The sequence below is a fragment of the Scyliorhinus torazame genome, chromosome 28, assembly GCF_047496885.1.
Source record: "Scyliorhinus torazame isolate Kashiwa2021f chromosome 28, sScyTor2.1, whole genome shotgun sequence".
NCBI lineage: Eukaryota > Metazoa > Chordata > Chondrichthyes > Carcharhiniformes > Scyliorhinidae > Scyliorhinus > Scyliorhinus torazame.
Window position 1 is genome coordinate 23,669,391 of NC_092734.1, and position 22,189 is coordinate 23,691,579.

Consider the following 22,189-nt stretch of genomic DNA (forward strand, 5'->3'; position numbering starts at 1 on the left):
CATGGGATGTTTTTGCTACCATGACAGTGCTCTATAAATAAAACTTGTTGATATGTTCAACTGTAAAATTGCTTAGTGACTTGTGATGGTAACACTTTGATTGTTCTCTACATAAATAAAGAGCAGAGATTTATGCCTTGCATATTAATAGAATGGTGCGTTTTCCTCTTAGTGGATCCTTCTCCATTTGATCGTCTTCAGTTGGTGTGGTACACATGTTTCTGTTCTGTGGGGACATTTTGTTCTTTGAGTTTCTAATACTTCTTGCGACTGATGGTGGAATATATTTCCGCTTTATGATGAGCTCCTGTTATAACCTGCCTGCTTACCATTGGCTGGGGACTAATGACAATCCCACAATCCTGTGGGAGTATGAGCTTCCCCAATGAGGGGGGCGGAGAAATCATTAGCAGACTCCCTGTATAAATAAAGCTGGCCAGTTTGGAACCAGCAGGAAGGAGTGAGCAGCAAGTGGAGTTATATATATATATAAGTTATTGTAAAATAAATGTTGTTTCTTTGTATCCTTAAAACTCCTGCTGGATTCTTCGTGACCCTCACAAGCTCCATTTTTAAATGTGGGTAAATTGAGGCGATGTTTTATTTTTATCTTATGCCCTGTTGCAGAATTCTAGGTGGGACGAGCACTGATGCAAATGACTCACTATCCTAATGACCACTGTATGTTAATCATTGCTAGGGAGGGTGGATTCACTTGTGTGAAGGAACGCTGCCGTACAAATTTAAGTTTTTCAAATAAGATTTGATCACTGCTCTTGGCACAGATGAGCATAGAAAATAACATTTTTTAACTCAAGTAAACTCCAAATGAGTTTCAGCAGCACTTCATCCCAGGTATAGCATCTGTGTTGAAAGGAACACCTGCGTGAAGTTACATAGCACCTTTATTGCATTAAAGCATTTCACAGGAGTGTAGCCCGAATCATTGCCAGTCGAAAGAAGGAAATATTTGGACAGATGACCAGCAGTTTGGCCAAAGAGGTAGATTTTAGGTGTAAAAGAGGCAGAGAGGTTTAGGGAGGTAATTCAGGGAGTTGAGGGTATAGATGCCTGACATGGCTGCTAATGATGGATTGAAAGAAGTGACCATTGCAAAAGGGGCCAGAGGTGGAGGGCTGCAGGAGTTTACTAAGATGGCGAGGGCATATGCCATGGAGGAATTTGAACATGTGGATATGAGTTTTAAAATGGAGGTATGGCTCTGGCTGGAACCAGTGTAAATACAAACCCGATTGTTGGTGAGCTGGAATACAGGAGAAAATCGCGATATCCTAAAGTGAAACTCTTGTACGATCTGTCATTGTACTCTGCTTACAACTCATCCAGGTAGAGTCTCTTACTTAGAAATATACCTCTTGTGAGCTTCAAGTTTGGTAGCTCCCTTTTGCAACCTTTTTGTTCCTGACGAAAATTTTTTCAAAGTTAATTTTACTGTTTTACTGTTTTCCATTCTATCAGGCTTCTGAGCTGGTGTACACATGTGACTTCCTTTTATTAGCTCATCTTGAGTTAGAAGCTTTGTTTTAGTAAACAGTTGTTCCATTCTTTATTTCCTGTTTGCCTCGGACATCTGGTTTGCATGTGACGGACAATTTTCTTTGTGAAACTGCAGCAAACAGAATTCATGAATTGAAGGGACGCTTTTTTTGTTATGTTGTACATGTCGACCAAGTGAGTGTAACTATCAGTCACTTAAAACATCAATGTCTTGAGGCATCTCATCTGTCTTCATAGCTAGACTCATAGAATAGAATCATAGATTCCCTACAGTGCAGAAGGAGGCCATTTGGCCCATCGAGTCTGCACCGACCCTTTGAAAAAACACTCCATCCAAGCCCACTTTCCCATCCTATCCCAATAACCCTTAACCTAACCTACACATCCCTGCACACTAAGGGGAAATTTAACATGGCCAATCCACCTAAGCTGCACATTTTTGGACTATGGGAGGAAACCGGTGCACCCGGAGTAAACCCACGCAAACACGGGGAGAACATGTAAACTCCACACAGACAGTGACCCATGGCCACAATTTAACCTGGGCCCCTGGTGCTGTGAGGCAGCAGTGCTGACCACTGTGCTGCCCACCGTGGACACAGTGCAGCCCTGCAGTATGACTGCTGCTTGTTTCATTCATCTCATTGTGACAGTGGCCTGAATTCAGATGTGTGTGTTCAATCTGATCCTAGCCATGACTCTGAGAAGGCTCTATGTTGGAGAAGTCTGTGTATGCAATCCCTGATTTCCTCTTTTGTTGCTTCCTCTGGCTTGTGCCTCCAATTGCATTTCTATTGAACTGAATCATCTATTTCTTTGAAACAATGGAATTATATTCTGTACCTGCCTTGAATGCCTGCACTGATGGAAAGATGGAGGAAGATTGTGTATAGCTCACCCCTTATATTTTAATTGGCTTTAAATTTCTAGAACTTGTGTGTTGGTAGTGCGTCAGTGTGCAACCCAGTCTATAAACTGCTAAGAAGAAATAAAGCAAAATCCTACTTGTCCAAATCAAATGTATTCTCAAATATATAATTTTATATTGTGCTGTTTTTGTTGCCAGTGTCCCTAGAATACCCTGGGCTTTCGCAATGGCTGAAGTCTGTGGCGTTGTGCTCTGCACTATTTGGCTGTTACTGCTGCTGCTTCATAAGCACAGGTAGGTTTTGGGGCTCCTTAATTTGAGTGGTGGAGGGAGTGAATGATTGGGGAAGGGGTGTCAATCAAGTGGCTGCTCGGTCCAGGATGGTGTTGAGCTTCTTGAGTGTTGTTGGAGCTGCACTCATTCAGACCAGTGGAGAGTATTCTATTACATTCCTAACTTGTGCCTTGTGGGTGGTGGTCAGACTCTGGGGAGTCAGGAGGCGAGTTACTGGCCGCAGAGTGCTTTTGACCTGCTCTTGCAGCCGCCATATTTATATGGAGTTCCTCAGGTTAGTATCCAAAGCCCAAACATCTTCAGCTGCTTCATCGATGACCTTCCTTCCATCATAAGGTCAGATGTGGGGATGTTTGCGGATAACTGCACAATGTTCAACACCATTTGAGACTCCTCAAATAATGAAGCAGACCATATCCCAATGCAGCAAGACCTAGACATTATCCAGGTGTGGGCTGACAAATGGTAAGTTACCTTCACACCACACAAGTGCCAGGCAGTGGCCATTTCCTCCAAGAGAGGATCTAATCACCGCCCCTTGCCATTCAATGACATATTCATCGCTGAATCCCCCACAATCATCATCCGAGGAGTTACCATTGATCAGAAACTGAACTGGACTATCTACCATCTACAAGGTACACTGCAAGAAATCACCAAGGCTTCTTATACAGCAACCTCCAAACCCACGACCACTACCATCTTGAAGGGCAATGGCAGCAGATACCTGGGAACCCCACCATCCGGAGGTTCCCCTCCAAGTCACTCACCATCCTGACTTGGAAATATATTGCCATTCCTTCACTGTCACTGGGTCAAAAACCTGGAACACCCTCCCTAACAGCACACTGGGTGTACCAACACCATATGGACAGCAGCGGTTCAACAAGGCGGCTCACCACTGCCTTCTCTTTTTAAAAATAAATTTAGAGTACCCAATTATTTATTTATTTTTGCAATTAAGGGGCAGTTTAGCGTTGCCAATCCACCCAACCTGCACATCTTTGGGTTATGGGGGTGAAACCCACGCAGACATGGGTAGAATGTGCAAACTCCACACGGACAGTGACCCAGGGCCGGGATTCGAACCCGGGTCCTCAGCGCCGCAGCCCCAGTGCTATCCACTGCACCACATGCCGCCCACCACCACCTTCTCGAGGGCAATTGGGGATAGACAATAAATGCTGGTCTAGCCAGCGACGCCCACATCCCGCGAAAATGAAGTTTTTTAAAAAAGAGGCCAACTGAGTCGGCACTGGCTCCCCTGCCGTATCTCCATAAAGCTGCACATTCTTTTCAGATAGCAACCCAATTCCCTTTTGATTACCTCAATCGAACCTGCCTCCCATCACCCTCTCAGGACATTCATTCCAGGCTCCTACCATCCTCTGGGTAAAAACATTTTTCTTCACATCATTTCTATTCCTTTTGTGAATTATTTTGAATCTGTGCCCTCTAGTTCTTGATTCTGTTGAGTGGGAACAGTTTTTCACTATTTACCCGTTCTATCAAGTGTCTTCTCAGCTCCAACCTCTCCAATCCATCCTCATAGCTACAGTTCTTTATCCCTGGAATCATTCTTGTGAATCTTCTCTGTACTCTCCAATATTGTTACATCGTTCCACCAGTATGGTGCCCAGAACTGGATGCAGTTCTCCACATGAGGCCTGACTAATGTCTTATACAAGTTTAACATGACCTCCTTACTCTTCTATCAAATGGCCCTATTAATAAAACCTAGGATACGATGTACTTTAGTAACTACGCTCTCAACATGCCCTGCCCTCTTCAATGACTTATGTACATATGCACCGAGGCCCCTTTGTTCCTGCACCTCCTTTAGATTTTCTCCTTTAATTTTATACCGTCTCTTCATACACTTCCTACCAAAATGAACCACCTCACACTGCTCTGCATTGGACTTCATCTGCCACTTGTCTGCCCAATCCACCAACATGTCTGTCCTTTTCAAATTCAAGGCTATCCTCATCCCAATTAACAATGCTTCCAATCTTCGTATCATCTGCAAATTTTGAAATCATGCACACCACAGTCTGGGCATTTAATATATATCAGGAAGAGCATGGATCCCAACACGACCTGTGGGAATCTTCACTGCAAACCTCCCTCTAATTTGAAAAACAACCATTTATCACATTTGGTCCTATGATGTGATATTGAGCTGTCCAGATCACAAAGGCCCCAGTTTGATTCCAGGTCTATTATCTGAACAAGACTAAAGTGAGGCACAGTAATTAGTGAAAGGGATAAACAGTGAGGCTACCAATTCCTGATGTCTGTCCAGCAGAATAATAATCTTTATTAGTGTCACAAGTTGGCTTACATTAACACTGCAATGAAGTTACTGTGTAAAGCCCCTAGTCGCCACACTCCAGCGCCTGTTTGGGTACACTGAGGGAGAATTTTGAATGTCCAATTCATGTTTCACTAGGAATGCATTCATGTGTGAACATTACTTAAAGACAAACCAGAATCAGACAACTTCTACTATGTCTATTCCTCCCCCCCTAATGCCCTCATCCATGGTGCGGGAGAGGTGGGTACATGGTGCTATTCACTGGGACCCATGCTGTACGGGGGCCAGGACTCGATGGCTGAGATTATATCAATCTGGATGGTCAATGTCCAAAGCAGCCAATCTGGCATGTAGACCATCCTGATCGCCAGCCTACTCGAGCAACAAGTTCTAAACAACAGCGATCGTTGGCTGAGTAGGACACACCAGAGTCCCCCGTCCCTCCTTTCTTGCTTACCCTGTGTGAGGACTGTTGTTTGTGTCTTTTGGAGCTGTCTTCACTTTAGAGCTGGCTGGAGGCTGCCGGAGGTAAGGAAAGGCAAAGTGCATTGTGCCTCAGAGGATTGTATCCCTCAATGGTGTGTTGGCTCCAGGACTAGGCCCTTACTGACCCAGCCTCCCATTCAATGTTGTGTGGCCCATCCCAGAGATGTGGACCCACTGAGAATACAAGTGACCAGGGAGAAACCGATCCCCACTCTACCTGGGCCAAATCTCTCGGGTAAGGCATTGTGAAGACCATAGCTAGCAACAATATGCTGAAATAGACTGCAACTCACTTAGACATATTGCTGGTGTGTGGGCCCTTCCCCGGCTTCACTCTTGACCTCCTCCCTCTCGCTGGTGTGTGGGCCCTTCCCCAGCTTCACTCCCGACCTCCTCCCCTCTCGATGGTGTGTAGGCCCTTCCCAACCCATCCTCCTCCCTCTCGATGGTGTGTGAGCCCTTCCCTGGCTTCACTCCCGATCTCCTCCCTCTCGCTGGTGTGTGGCTCCTTCCCCGGCTTCAGTCCCGACCTCCTCCTTCTCGATGGTGTGTAGGCCCTTCCCAACCCATCCTCCTCCCTCTCGATGGTGTGTAGGCCCTTCCCAACCCATCCTCCTCCCTCTCGATGGTGTGTGAGCCCTTCCCTGGCTTCACTCCTGATCTCCTCCCTCTCGATGGTGTGTGTGCCCTTCCCTGGCTTCACTCCTGATCTCCTCCCTCTCGATGGTGTGTGAGCCCTTCCCTGGCTTCACTCCTGATCTCCTCCCTCTAGCTGGTGTGTGGCTCCTTCCCCGGCTTCACTCCCGATCTCCTCCCTCTCGCTGGTGTATGGCCCCTTCCCCAGCTTCACTCCTGATCTCCTCTCTCTCGCTGGTGTGTGGGCCCTTCCCCGGCTTCACTCCCGACCTCCTCCCTCTCAATGGTGTGTGGGCCCTTCCCCGGCTTCACTCCCGACCTCCTCCCTCTCGCTGGTGTGTGTGCCCTTCCCCGGCTTCACTCCCGACCTCCTCCCTCTCGATGGTGTGTAGGCCCTTCCCAACCCATCCTCCTCCCTCTCGCTGGTGTGTGTGCCCTTCCCCGGCTTCACTCCCGACCTCCTCCTTCTCGATGGTGTGTGGCCCCTTCCCCAGCTTCACTCCTGATCTCCTCCCTGTCGCTGGTGTGTGGCCGCTTCCCCGGCTTCACTCCCGACCTCCTCCCTCTCAATGGTGTGTGGGCCCTTCTCCGGCTTCACTCCTGATCTCCTCCCTCTCGATGGTGTGTGGGCCCTTCCCCGGCTTCACTCCCGATCTCCTCCCTCTCGATGGTGTGTGGGCCCTTCCCCGGCTTCACTCCCGACCTCCTCTCTCTCGATGGTGTGTGGGCCCTTCCCCGGCTTCACTGCTGATCTCCTCCCTCTCGATGGAGTGTGGGCCCTTCCCCGGCTTCACTCTCGACCCCCTCCCTGTCGCTGGTGTGTGGCCGCTTCCCCGGATTCACTCCCGACCTCCTCTCTCTCGATGGTGTGTGGGCCCTTCGCCGGCTTCATTACCGACCTCCTCCCTCTCGCTGGTGTGTGGCCCCTTCCCCGGCTTCACTCCCGATCGCCTCCCTCTCACTGGTGTGTGGGCCCTTCCCAACCCATCCTCCTCTCTCTCGATGGTGTGTGGCCCCTTCCCCGGCTTCACTCCCGATCTCCTCCCTCTCGCTGGTGTGTGGCCCCTTCCCCAGCTTCACTCTCGACCTCCTCCCTCTCGATGGTGTGTGTGCCCTTCCCCGGCTTCACTCCCGATCTCCTCCCTCTCGATGGTGTGTGTGCCCTTCCCCGGCTTCACTCCCAACCTCCTCTCTCTCAATGGTGTGTGGCCCCTTCCCCGGCTTCACTCCTGATCTCCTCCCTCTCGCTGGTGTGTGGCCCCTTCCCCGGCTCCACTCCCGACCTCCTCCCTCTCGCTGGTGTGTGGGCCCTTCCCCGGCTTCACTCCCGACCTCCTCCTTCTCGATGGTGTGTAGGCCCTTCCCAACCCATCCTCCTCTCTCTCGATGGTGTGTGGCCCCTTCCCCGGCTTCACTCCCAACCTCCTCTCTCTCGATGGTGTGTGGCCCCTTCCCCGGCTTCACTCCCGATCTCCTCCCTGTCGCTGGTGTGTGGGCCCTTCCCCGGCTTCACTCCCAACCTCCTCTCTCTCGATGGTGTGTGGCCCCTTCCCCGGCTTCACTCCCGATCTCCTCCCTGTCGCTGGTGTGTGGGCCCTTCCCCGGCTTCACTCTCGACCTCCTCCCTGTCGCTGGTGTGTGGCCGCTTCCCCGGATTCACTTCCGACCTTCTCTCTCTCGATGGTGTGTGGGCCCTTCCCCGGCTTCACTCCCGACCTCCTCCCTCTTGATGGTGTGTGGGCCCATCCCCGGCTCCACTCCTGATCTCCTCCCTCTCGATGGTGTGTGGGCCCTTCCCCGGCTTCACTCCCGCCCTCCGACCTCTCGCTGGTGTGTGGGCCCTTCCCAACCCATCCTCCTCTCTCTCGATGGTGTGTGGCCCCTTCCCCGGCTTCACTCCCGATCTCCCTGTCGCTGGTGTGTGTGCCCTTCCCCGGCTTCCGTCTCGACCTCCTCCCTCTCGATGGTGTGTGTGCCCTTCCCCGGCTTCACTCCCAACCTCCTCTCTCTCAATGGTGTGTGGCCCCTTCCCCGGCTTCACTCCTGATCTCCTCCCTCTCGCTGGTGTGTGGCCCCTTCCCCGGCTCCACTCCCGACCTCCTCCCTCTCGCTGGTGTGTGGGCCCTTCCCCGGCTTCACACCCGACCTCCTCCTTCTCGATGGTGTGTAGGCCCTTCCCCGGTTTCACTCCCGATCTCCTCTCTCTCGATGGTGTGTGGGCCCTTCCCAACCCATCCTCCTCTCTCTCGCTGGTGTGTGGCCCCTTCCCCGGCTTCACTCCCAACCTCCTCTCTCTCGATGGTGTGTGGCCCCTTCCCCGGCTTCACTCCCGATCTCCTCCCTGTTGCTGGTGTGTGGGCCCTTCCCCGGCTTCACTCTCGACCTCCTCCCTGTCGCTGGTGTGTGGCCGCTTCCCCGGATTCACTCCTGACCTCCTCTCTCTCGATGGTGTGTGGGCCCTTCCCCGGCTTCACTCTCGACCTCCTCCCTGTCGCTGGTGTGTGGCCGCTTCCCCGGATTCACTCCCGACCTCCTCTCTCTCGATGGTGTGTGGGCCCTTCCCCGGTTTCACTCCCGATCGCCTCCCTCTCGCTGGTGTGTGGGCCCTTCCCAACCCATCCTCCTCCCTCTCGATGGTGTGTGGGCCCTTCCCCGGCTTCACTCCCGACCTCCTCCCTCTCGATGGTGTATGGGCCCATCCCCGGCTCCACTCCTGATCTCCTCCCTCTCGATGGTGTGTGGGCCCTTCCCCGGCTTCACTCCCGCCCTCCGACCTCTCGCTGGTGTGTGGGCCCTTCCCAACCCATCCTCCTCTCTCTCGATGGTGTGTGGCCCCTTCCCCGGCTTCACTCCCGATCTCCTCCCTCTCGCTGGTGTGTGGCCCCTTCCCCAGCTTCACTCTCGACCTCCTCCCTCTCGATGGTATGTGTGCCCTTCCCCGGCTTCACTCCCGATCTCCTCCCTCTCGATGGTGTGTGTGCCCTTCCCCGGCTTCACTCTCGACCTCCTCTCTCTCGATGGTGTGTGGCCCCTTCCCCGGCTTCACTCCTGATCTCCTCCCTCTCGCTGGTGTGTGGGCCCTTCCCCGGCTTCACTCTCGATCTCCTCCCTCTCGATGGTGTGTGGGCCCTTCCCCGGCTTCACACCCGGACTCCTCCCTCTCGTTGGTGTGTGGGCCCTTCCCAACCCATCCTCCTCCCTCTCGCTGGTGTGTGGGCCCTTCCCCGGCTTCACTCCCGATCGCCTGCCTCTCGCTGGTGTGTGGGCCCTTCCCCGGCTTCACACCCGGACTCCTCCCTCTCGTTGGTGTGTGGGCCCTTCCCAACCCATCCTCCTCCCTCTCGCTGGTGTGTGGGCCCTTCCCCGGCTTCACTCCCGATCGCCTCCCTCTCGCTGGTGTGTGGGCCCTTCCCGACACATCCTCCTCCCTCTCGCTGGTGTGTGGGCCCTTCCCCGGCTTCACTCCCGACCTCCTCCCTCTCGATGGTGTGTGGGCCCTTCCCCGGCTTCACTCCCGCCCTCCGACCTCTCGCTGGTGTGTGGGCCCTTCCCAACCCATCCTCCTCCCTCTCGCTGGTGTGTGGGCCCTTCCCCGGCTCCACTCCTGATCTCCTCCCTCTCACTGGTGTGTGGGCCCTTCCCCGGTTTCACTCCCGATCTCCTTCCTCTCGCTGGTGTGTGGGCCCTTCCCTGGCTTCACTCCCGACCTCCTCCCTCTCGATGGTGTGTGGGCCCTTCCCCGGCTCCACTCCTGATCTCCTCCCTCTTGCTGGTGTGTGGGCCCTTCCCCGGCTTCACTCCCGACCTCTCCCTCTCGCTGGAGTGTGGCCCCTTCCCTGGTTTCACTCCCGTCCTCCTCACTCTCGCTGGTGTGTGGGCCCTTCCCCGGCTCCACTCCTGATCTCCTCCCTCTTGCTGGTGTGTGGGCCCTTCCCCGGCTTCACTCCCGACCTCCTCCCTCTCGCTGATGTGTGGGCCCTTCCCCGCTTTCACTCCCGATCTCCTCCCTCTCGCTGGTGTGTGGGCCCTTCCCCGGCTTCACTCCCGATCTCCTCCCTCTCGCTGGTGTGTGGCCCCTTCCCCAGCTTCACTCCTGATCTCCTCTCTCTCGCTGGTGTGTGGGCCCTTCCCCGGCTTCACTCCCGATCTCCTCCCTCTCGCTGGTGTGTGGCCCCTTCCCCGGTTTCACTCCCGAAATCCTCCCCCTCAATGGTGTGTGACCTCTTCCCCGGCTTCACTCCCGATCTCCTCCCTCTCGCTGGTGTGTGGGCCCTTCCCCGCCTTCAATCCCGACGACCTCCCTCTCGCTGGTGTATGGCGCCTTTCCAACCGACCTCCTCCCTCTCGATGGTGTGTGGGCCCTTCTCCGGCTTCACTCCCGATCTCCTCCCTCTCGCTGGTGTGTGGCCCCTTCCCCGCCTTCAATCCCGACCTCCTCCCTCTCGCTGGTGTGTGGCGCCTTTCCAACCGACCTCCTCCCTCTCGATGGTGTGTGGGCCCTTCCCCGGCTCCACTCCTGATCTCCTCCCTCTTGCTGGTGTGTGGGCCCTTCCCCGGCTTCACTCCCGATCTCCTCCCTCTCGCTGGTGTGTGGCCCCTTCCCCGCCTTCAATCCCGACCTCCTCCCTCTCGCTGGTGTGTGGCGCCTTTCCAACCGACCTCCTCCCTCTCGATGGTGTGTGGGCCCTTCCCCGGCTCCACTCCTGATCTCCTCCCTCTCACTGGTGTGTGGGCCCTTCCCCGGTTTCACTCCCGATCTCCTTCCTCTCGCTGGTGTGTGGGCCCTTCCCTGGCTTCACTCCCGACCTCCTCCCTCTCGATGGTGTGTGGGCCCTTCCCCGGCTCCACTCCTGATCTCCTCCCTCTTGCTGGTGTGTGGGCCCTTCCCCGGCTTCACTCCCGACCTCCTCCCTCTCGCTGGAGTGTGGCCCCTTCTCTGGTTTCACTCCCGTCCTCCTCACTCTCGCTGGTGTGTGGGCCCTTCCCCGGCTCCACTCCTGATCTCCTCCCTCTTGCTGGTGTGTGGGCCCTTCCCCGGCTTCACTCCCGACCTCCTCCCTCTCGCTGATGTGTGGGCCCTTCCCCGGTTTCACTCCCGATCTCCTCCCTCTCGCTGGTGTGTGGGCCTTTCCCCGGCTTCACTCCCGATCTCCTCCCTCTCGCTGGTGTGTGGCCCCTTCCCCAGCTTCACTCCTGATCTCCTCTCTCTCGCTGGTGTGTGGGCCCTTCCCCGGCTTCACTCCCGATCTCCTCCCTCTCGCTGGTGTGTGGCCCCTTCCCCGGTTTCACTCCCGAAATCCTCCCCCTCAATGGTGTGTGACCTCTTCCCCGGCTTCACTCCCGATCTCCTCCCTCTCGCTGGTGTGTGGGCCTTTCCCCGCCTTCAATCCCGACGACCTCCCTCTCGCTGGTGTATGGCGCCTTTCCAACCGACCTCCTCCCTCTCGATGGTGTGTGGGCCCTTCTCCGGCTTCACTCCCGATCTCCTCCCTCTCGATGGTGTGTGGGCCCTTCTCCGGCTTCACTCCCGATCTCCTCCCTCTCGCTGGTGTGTGGCCCCTTCCCCGCCTTCAATCCCGACCTCCTCCCTCTCGCTGGTGTGTGGCGCCTTTCCAACCGACCTCCTCCCTCTCGATGGTGTGTGGGCCCTTCCCAACCCGACCTCCTCCCTCTCGATGGTGTATGGCCCCTTCCCAACGGTGAAGTAGTCCAAATACCTTCCAAATGTTCAAATTGTGTCCATCACTATTGGCACTGGCTGGGCTAGTTTGGTCAGTCCACTTTCTAATCTTCGAAGATTTCAATTAACTTCAGTTGAAACTTCCTCATTCCTGAGGAACACGAGCTTCACACTATGCTGTCGATGTTTTCTGGAGCTGTGGTATTGGCTCTCTAGGGTTAACTGGAATGACGAGGTGTCCCAGAAACGAGAGAAGCACCAGGCTCCATGATATCTCTCCCTGGCCCTGCCCTCATCACTGCTCACCTCATTATCTGGCGCATGCATGAAGACTTGGCTGATGCACCAGGGGCCTGTGTAAGCTTGCATATTCCAGAATTACTCACTTATTTAGGAGTGAATGGGGAGCAATTGGAGGTAAAAAGAGCAGCCTCCAAGGTGAGATGTTAAAATCCCAACTAAAGCACCGTGTTTTTAACAGAGCCTTTGAATTGAATTCACATGAAATCCTTCCAGTGAGATTTATGCACCATATTTATGTATATATTATGAGGCAGAATGTAACGATACTAAACCTGTCACCATGTGTTATTCCTGGGTAACTGGTGCTTGGCTCTCCTCGTTCAGTGGCTCTCGAGCAGATGACATCACCAATGTCATAATGGGAGTGATGTTTCACTGAAATTACTAGCTAGGTTTTATTTTAGGCTGTAGCAATGGTAAATGATCTGTTTCTCTTTATCTACCATTTCAAAATTTATTTTCAGTTTTTAAAAATACATTTAAAGTACCCAATTCATTTTTTCCCCCAATTAAGGGGCAAATTTACCATGGCCAATCCAGCCACCCTGCAATCTTTAGGTTGTGGGGGTGAGACCTACGCACGCAGACATAGGGAGAATGTGCAAACTCCACACGGACAGTGACCCGGGGTCGGGATCAAACCCCGGTCCTCGGGGCCATGAGGCAGCAGTGCTAGCCACCGTGCCGCCCTCAAAACCTATTTTCAGTTGACAGGGCCAGCCATGTAGTACCATGCAGTATTCAGTAAATGGGTCACACCCTGGCCACACTGTATATTTTAGCATTGAACCTGCACCTCTGGGATCTGGGTTTGAATCCAGCGCAGGAAGGAATGAGGGGCTCTTCACACTGCTAATTGCATAGGTACCAGGTTTGCCTGGTGTTGCTGATGATGAATTCAGCACGTTCTGAGGTTATGAGGCTGACCGGTGAAGGGGACTAAAGTAGGGGTGTTTTTCAGTTGGTTTTGAGACTGTTATTTGATCAGCGGAGGGGATCTTTGCTCCGCATCTGTTTGGTAACCGTATCAAGAGTGGAACAATTGACCCGTCTCACTTCCTCACAAAAGAAATTGACGAATAAAAGCACATCGATTGTTTCAAAATGTTTCTCAAACTTTACACCCGTTCTAGTTCAGAATAAAAGTAATTGTGAGTGCAGGAAATGTTTTTGAAATGTGGCGTCCTGCTCACTCCACACTGCTCACAGGAACGGTATTCCTCATTCTCTCATGGAATGGCAGTGGAGCTGGCAAAGTCAGCATTTGGTTGCCCATCCCTAATTGCCCTTGAGCTGGGTGAGCCATTTCAGAGGGCAGCTCTGAGACAACCTAAGGGCCACATGGAGGCCCGACCAGGTAAGGGTGGCAGATTTCCTTCCCTAAAGGACATTACTGAACCAGGTGGGCTTTTTATAATAATCAATGTTAGCTGTCATGGTCACCATTACTAAGACTAGCTTTACTTCTGGATTTATTTATTGAATTTAAATTCCGCCAGCTGCCGAGTTGGGATTTGAGCATTATCCTTGGCCATTATCACAACGTCACCACCTCCCCAATTTTGTTAACATACGCCGAATGAGTTCACATCTGCAGTCAGAGTGAGCTCATTATCTTGCCTGTGCTGCAGTGCCAAATAGAGGGTGGATTTGAATGCAAATTTTCACCCGGGTGACACCCATGTACCTTCTCATAGAATAGGCAGATCTTGGGAGTGTGTTGCACACCAACTTATTCTCGGGTGAATAGGACAGAAGCACCGCTACAAGCGGGGAAATAAAGAGGTTTCAAAGAGAAACCATTTTGTAGTCTCTTTAATTGTGATGAATAGTTTGCAAAAACATTAGCTGCTGTCGTACAGTCAAGACTTTTACAAAAAAATTGTGTTTGCGCATTTCCAAAATGTACTCTTCAAAAGGTATTTCTCTAAAGGGCCCCTTCTTGTTTTGGTGCTCAAGTACCAATGTGGAGGAAATTAATAAGTAGTATTTCAGTGCTTTGTTAACAAATCAAGGGAATATGTGATTTTAGTCTTCACCGAGGAATGGGAAGTAATTTCATTAGAGTTGTGGACTGAACTGCACTGTTTATAGACTGTAATATTGGCTGTTTTCTTTCACTATACTGTAGGTCCATCCTTTTTCGTCGAATGTGTAGCCTGATGGGAACAGTGTTCCTATTGCGCTGTGTTACTATGTTTGTTACCTCACTCTCTGTGCCTGGCCATCATCTGCAGTGTTCTGGAAAAGTAAGTTTGTGTGAACCGTGCTGATCAAGCAGTTAGTTGTGCAACAAGATGGCTCATTATAGTAATGTTTTTTAAAAAAAAGTCTTTGCAAAGATTTCTTGTTGATAAATCACGTATCTGGCCTTTAAATGCACAAGTTTTATTTTGGTTTGATAAGGTTATAAATTAAGTGAGCATGTCAAATTTCTACACTTTGCAAAAACAAATGTGAAGGATGAGGTCTGTGCGTTTGAAAATGGCATACATACAAAGCAATCTATTATATCAGTGAAAGGGGCACTGTTACAATTAACTTGATGAATATTTAAAGCATTGCATTGGGCCACTTGGCCCAGACACCCACCATGCATATCATAAAGATACAATCATTGCCTAAACTCATGCAATTTTGAAGAGGTTGTAAATTAACCACTGGTTATCTCAAGAAAAGCTGTGGAGCCAACTGGTGGTCTTTGGTCAATGATGGATGTTTTCTTTTTCAGCTGTATGGCGACATGTGGGCCAAGTTTCAACGAGCACTTGCAATTTGGAGTGGTTTCGGAATGACACTAACAGGCGTGCATACTTGTGGAGACTACATGTTCAGTGGCCACACGGTTGTCATTACCATGCTGAACTTCTTTGTCACAGAATGTAGGTATCCAAATGCTCTTAACCACATTGCTCTTAACCTTTATTATTACAGTAAGAAGTCTGACAACATCAGGTTAAAGTCCAACAGGTTTGTTTCGAGTCACTGGCTTTTGGAATGATTTGTTATCAGCTCTGATGTTAGTGCAATGACTTAAGCTATTGTGTGCTCCTAACTTATTGATGACTAAGATCTTGGAAACCAGTTATGCAAAGAGTTTCTTTTTTTTAAAATGAGAAAGAAAATCCACAGAAATAATTTACTGTGAGTAAGTAAATATCAAATGTTACTTCTTAAGTCTCAACAAAGCCCTGCTACAGTTGTTGAATTATGTACACCCGTCCATTGATCTAAAACATCCACTTTAGTTATCGGCTTCTAACTACTAAGTTTTGAACTGTATGAAACTTAAAGCTTTATCCCACAACTTTCAAAATAATCCTTTTTTTTTGTTTCATGCAATGTCTTTTAATATAGTGCATTGTCGAAGTAAACATGGTTATATATTTATATGCTTATCCAATTATATTTATTTTGCACACTTAAAACGCTATACAAGCTAAGGTTCCCAGTAAATACCTGAGAGATGGTTAGAAGGGTGGACTGATGGGGTGGAGCATATGCCAAATGTGCCGAAATGACTTGTTTCTGTGTTATAAATTTTATGTCATTTTACATAATTGTCACATAATTAAGTTTATTTTCAGCCAACTTAAAATTATTTTATTGAACCCGTGCAATTTCATGAAGTCACCATTAATCTTCAAACTGTCAAACATTCATTTGTAAAAAAGCTGGAAGGGGCAGAAATTCAGCTTGGGCATGACCAGAAAATGGGCAGTATCCTATCGGAACCTGTTCTACCCGACGCCCAGAAATGAAGTCAATAGCACAGAATGTAGGGCAGGGCATGTAATGAACACTTATTAAAGCCCAAGTGTGGCGCTACACTGAGATTGTAGTTGTATGGTGCCAAGCCCAATCGGTGTGAGCTTGGGGAAGGTAGTCTCATGTCTCTTGTCCTTTGGTGTAAAATCAGGACCTGATTCTAGACTTATAGTGTTGTAGTGTGGGAAGTGCAGTGTTGTAGAAGTTGCAGTATAAATGCACGTGCACAGTAACTAGTATTTGTTCTTGAATTGGCATATCTATTTCATGTCAGCAGTGACTTAACACCCTCAGGAAACCTAATGAAAATACTGTGAAGTAATTTTATTTGACTCTGTAAATCTAGCAGTGTATGGCATAACTTTGTGTACTGATCTTTCCCACCATACAGGTTGAGCACCCATCCGAAATTCCCAAAACTGAAAACTTCCAAAATCCGCACTTTTTCCCGAATGCACCGCACGCAGGCAGTTCCCAACGTGCACCGCACATGTGCGGTTTCCAATGTTCCGCACATTGCGCAGTTCCAAACACGCACCGCACATGCGCAGTTCCCATCACGCATAACACATGCCCTGTTCCCAACGTTCCGCACGTGTGCAGTTCCCAACGTTCCGCACGTGTGCAGTTCCCAACGTTCCGCACGTGTGCAGTTCCCACCGTTCCGCACGCGTGCAGTTCCCACCGTTCCGCACATGTGCAGCTCCCACCGTTCCGCACATGTGCAGTTCCCAACGTTCCGCACGTGTGCAGTTCCCAACGTTCCGCACTCGCGAAGTTCCCACCGTTCCGCACGTGTGCAGTTCCCACCGTTCCGCACGTGTGCAGTTCCCAACGTTCCGCACATGTGCAGTCCCCAACGATCCGCACGTGTGCAGTTCCCAACATTCCGCACGTGTGCAGTTCCCAACGTTCCGCACTCGCGCAGTTCCCAACGTTCCGCACTCACACATGTTCCCAACGTTCCGCACGTGTGCAGTTCCCAACGTTCCGCACGTGTGCAGTTCCCAACGTTCCGCACTCACACATGTTCCCAACGTACCGCACGTGTGCAGTTCTCAACATTCCGCACTCGCGCAGTTCCCAACATTCCGCACGTGTGCAGTTCCCAACGTTCCGCACGTGTGCAGTTCCCAACGTTCCGCACTCACGCAGTTCCCAACGTTCCGCAAGTGTGCAGTTCCCAACGTTCCGCACATGTGCAGTCCCCAACGATCCGCACTCGCGCAGTTCCCAACGTTCCGCACTCTCACATGTTCCCAACGTTCCGCACGTGTGCAGTTCCCAACGTTCCGCACGTGTGCAGTTCCCAACGTTCCGCACTCGCGCAGTTCCCAACATTCCGCACGTGTGCAGTTCCCAACGTTCCGCACGTGTGCAGTTCCCAACATTCCGCACTCGCGCAGTTCCCAACGTTCCGCACTCGCGCAGTTCCCAACGTTCCGCACTCACACATGTTCCCAATGTTCCGCACGTGTGCAGTTCCCAACGTTCCGCACTCGCGCAGTTCCCAACGTTCCGCACTCACACATGTTCCCAACGTTCGGCACGTGTGCAGTTCCCAACGTTCCGCACTCGCGCAGTTCCCAACATTCCGCACGTGTGCAGTTCCCAACGTTCCGCACGTGTGCAGTTCCCAACGTTCCGCACTCACACATGTTCCCAACGTTCGGCACGTGTGCAGTTCCCAACGTTCCGCACTCGCGCAGTTCCCAACATTCCGCACGTGTGCAGTTCCCAACATTCCGCACGTGTGCAGTTCCCAACATTCCGCACGTGTGCAGTCCCCAACGATCCGCACGGGTGCAGTTCCCAATGTTCCGCACTCGTGCAGTTCACAACGTTCCGCACTCACGCAGTTCCCAACGTTCTGCACTCGTGCAGTTCCCAATGTTCCGCACTCGTGCAGTTCCCAACGTTCCGCACGTGTGCAGTTCCCAACGTTCCGCACATGTGCAGTTCCCAACGTTCCGCACTCACACATGTTCCCAACGTTCCGCACGTGTGCAGTTCCCAACGTTCCGCAATCACGCAGTTCCCAACGTTCCGCACGTGTGCAGTTCCCAACGTTCCGCACGTGTGCAGTTCCCAACGTTCCGCACGTGTGCAGTTCCCAACGTTCCGCACGGGTGCAGTTCCCAATGTTCCGCACTCATGCAGTTCACAACGTTCCGCACTCACGCAGTTCCCAACGTTCCGCACTCGTGCAGTTCCCAACGTTCTGCACGTGTGCAGTTCCCAACGTTCCGCACTCACACATGTTCCCAACTTTCCGCACGTGTGCAGTTCCCAACGTTCCGCACGTGTGCAGTTCCCAATGTTCCGCACATGTGCAGTTCCCAACGTTCTGCACTCACGCAGTTCCCAACGTTCCGCACTCACGCAGTTCCCAACGTTCCGCACTCACGCAGTTCCCAATGTTCCGCACTCTCACATGTTCCCAACGTTCCGCACGTGTGCAGTTCCCAACGTTCCGCACGCGTGCAGTTCCCAACGTTCCGCACTCACACATGTTCCCAACTTTCCGCACGTGTGCAGTTCCCAACGTTCCGCAATCACGCAGTTCCCAACGTTCCGCACATGTGCAGTTCCCAACGTTCCGCACTCACGCAGTTCCCAACGTTCCGCACTCACGCAGTTCCCAACGTTCCGCAATCACGCAGTTCCCAACGTTCCGCACGTGTGCAGTTCCCAACGTTCCGCACGTGTGCAGTTCCCAACGTTCCGCACGGGTGCAGTTCCCAATGTTCCGCACTCATGCAGTTCACAACGTTCCGCACTCACGCAGTTCCCAACGTTCCGCAATCACGCAGTTCCCAACGTTCCGCACGTGTGCAGTTCCCAACGTTCCGCACGTGTGCAGTTCCCAACGTTCCGCACATGTGCAGTTCCCAACGTTCTGCACTCACGCAGTTCCCAACGTTCCGCACTCACGCAGTTCCCAACGTTCCGCACTCACGCAGTTCCCAATGTTCCGCACTCTCACATGTTCCCAACGTTCCGCACGTGTGCAGTTCCCAACGTTCCGCACGCGTGCAGTTCCCAACGTTCCGCACTCACACATGTTCCCAACTTTCCGCACGTGTGCAGTTCCCAACGTTCCGCAATCACGCAGTTCCCAACGTTCCGCACATGTGCAGTTCCCAACGTTCCGCACTCACGCAGTTCCCAACGTTCCGCACTCACGCAGTTCCCAACGTTCCGCACTCACGCAGTTCCCAACGTTCCGCACTCACGCAGTTCCCAACGTTCCGCAATCACGCAGTTCCCAACGTTCCGCACGTGTGCAGTTCCCAACGTTCCGCACGTGTGCAGTTCCCACCGTTCCGCACGTGTGCAGTTCCCAACGTTCCGCACATGTGCAGTCCCCAACGATCCGCACGTGTGCAGTTCCCAACATTCCGCACGTGTGCAGTTCCCAACGTTCCGCACTCGCGCAGTTCCCAACGTTCCGCACTCACACATGTTCCCAACGTTCCGCACGTGTGCAGTTCCCAACGTTCCGCACGTGTGCAGTTCCCAACGTTCCGCACTCACACATGTTCCCAACGTACCGCACGTGTGCAGTTCTCAACATTCCGCACTCGCGCAGTTCCCAACATTCCGCACGTGTGCAGTTCCCAACGTTCCGCACGTGTGCAGTTCCCAACGTTCCGCACTCACGCAGTTCCCAACGTTCCGCAAGTGTGCAGTTCCCAACGTTCCGCACATGTGCAGTCCCCAACGATCCGCACTCGCGCAGTTCCCAACGTTCCGCACTCTCACATGTTCCCAACGTTCCGCACGTGTGCAGTTCCCAACGTTCCGCACGTGTGCAGTTCCCAACGTTCCGCACTCGCGCAGTTCCCAACGTTCCGCACATGTGCAGTCCCCAACGATCCGCACTCGCGCAGTTCCCAACGTTCCGCACTCTCACATGTTCCCAACGTTCCGCACGTGTGCAGTTCCCAACGTTCCGCACGTGTGCAGTTCCCAACGTTCCGCACATGTGCAGTCCCCAACGTTCCGCACTCGCGCAGTTCCCAACGTTCCGCACTCTCACATGTTCCCAACGTTCCGCACGTGTGCAGTTCCCAACGTTCCGCACGTGTGCAGTTCCCAACGTTCCGCACTCGCGCAGTTCCCAACATTCCGCACGTGTGCAGTTCCCAACGTTCCGCACGTGTGCAGTTCCCAACGTTCCGCACGTGTGCAGTTCCCAACATTCCGCACGTGTGCAGTTCCCAACGTTCCGCACGTGTGCAGTTCCCAACGTTCCGCACGTGTGCAGTTCCCAACATTCCGCACGTGTGCAGTTCCCAACGTTCCGCACTCGCGCAGTTCCCAACGTTCCGCACTCACACATGTTCCCAATGTTCCGCACGTGTGCAGTTCCCAACGTTCCGCACTCGCGCAGTTCCCAACGTTCCGCACTCACACATGTTCCCAACGTTCCGCACGTGTGCAGTTCTCAACGTTCCGCACTCGCGCAGTTCCCAACATTCCGCACGTGTGCAGTTCCCAACGTTCCGCACTCGCGCAGTTCCCAATGTTCCGCACTCACACATGTTCCCAACGTTCCGCACGTGTGCAGTTCCCAACGTTCCGCACTCGCGCAGTTCCCAACATTCCGCACGTGTGCAGTTCCCAACATTCCGCACGTGTGCAGTCCCCAACGATCCGCACGGGTGCAGTTCCCAATGTTCCGCACTCGTGCAGTTCACAACGTTCCGCACTCACGCAGTTCCCAACGTTCTGCACTCGTGCAGTTCCCAATGTTCCGCACGTGTGCAGTTCCCAACGTTCCGCACGTGTGCAGTTCCCAACGTTCCGCACGTGTGCAGTTCCCAACGTTCCGCACTCACGCAGTTCCCAACGTTCCGCAATCACGCAGTTCCCAACGTTCCGCACGTGTGCAGTTCCCAACGTTCCGCACGGGTGCAGTTCCCAACGTTCCGCACGGGTGCAGTTCCCAACGTTCCGCACTCATGCAGTTCACAACGTTCCGCACTCACGCAGTTCCCAACGTTCCGCACTCGTGCAGTTCCCAACGTTCTGCACGTGTGCAGTTCCCAACGTTCCGCACTCACACATGTTCCCAACTTTCCGCACGTGTGCAGTTCCCAACGTTCCGCACGTGTGCAGTTCCCAATGTTCCGCACATGTGCAGTTCCCAACGTTCTGCACTCACGCAGTTCCCAACGTTCCGCACTCACGCAGTTCCCAACGTTCCGCACTCACGCAGTTCCCAATGTTCCGCACTCTCACATGTTCCCAACGTTCCGCACGTGTGCAGTTCCCAACGTTCCGCACGCGTGCAGTTCCCAACGTTCCGCACTCACACATGTTCCCAACTTTCCGCACGTGTGCAGTTCCCAACGTTCCGCAATCACGCAGTTCCCAACGTTCCGCACATGTGCAGTTCCCAACGTTCCGCACTCACGCAGTTCCCAACGTTCCGCACTCACGCAGTTCCCAACGTTCCGCACTCACGCAGTTCCCAACGTTCCGCAATCACGCAGTTCCCAACGTTCCGCACGTGTGCAGTTCCCAACGTTCCGCACGGGTGCAGTTCCCAATGTTCCGCACTCATGCAGTTCACAACGTTCCGCACTCATGCAGTTCCCAACGTTCCGCACTCGTGCAGTTCCCAACGTTCTGCACGTGTGCAGTTCCCAACGTTCTGCACGTGTGCAGTTCCCAACGTTCCGCACTCACACATGTTCCCAACTTTCCGCACGTGTGCAGTTCCCAACGTTCCGCACGTGTGCAGTTCCCAATGTTCCGCACATGTGCAGTTCCCAACGTTCCGCACTCACGCAGTTCCCAACGTTCCGCACTCACGCAGTTCCCAACGTTCCGCACTCACGCAGTTCCCAACGTTCTGCACTCACGCAGTTCCCAACGTTCCGCACTCACGCAGTTCCCAACGTTCCGCACTCACGCAGTTCCCAATGTTCCGCACTCTCACATGTTCCCAACGTTCCGCACGTGTGCAGTTCCCAACGTTCCGCACGCGTGCAGTTCCCAACGTTCCGCACTCACACATGTTCCCAACTTTCCGCACGTGTGCAGTTCCCAACGTTCCGCAATCACGCAGTTCCCAACGTTCCGCAATCACGCAGTTCCCAACGTTCCGCACTCACGCAGTTCCCAACGTTCCGCACTCACGCAGTTCCCAACGTTCCGCAATCACGCAGTTCCCAACGTTCCGCACTCACGCAGTTCCCAACGTTCCGCACTCACGCAGTTCCCAACGTTCCGCAATCACGCAGTTCCCAACGTTCCGCACTCACGCAGTTCCCAACGTTCCGCACTCACGCAGTTCCCAACGTTCCGC

The 22,189-nt window shown here is 52.9% G+C and overlaps 1 protein-coding gene across 1 annotated transcript in view; it reads left to right on the plus strand.

The window, feature by feature from the left end:
- Nucleotides 1-22,189, plus strand: part of samd8 (sterile alpha motif domain containing 8) — a 73,142-nt gene that overhangs the window by 45,340 nt on the left and 5,613 nt on the right. Inside the window, exons 3-5 of the mRNA XM_072491657.1 lie at nt 2,585-2,680; nt 14,234-14,351; nt 14,834-14,984. Coding sequence (XP_072347758.1) covers nt 2,585-2,680; nt 14,234-14,351; nt 14,834-14,984 — 365 coding nt within the window. The remainder of the gene's footprint in view (nt 1-2,584; nt 2,681-14,233; nt 14,352-14,833; nt 14,985-22,189) is intronic.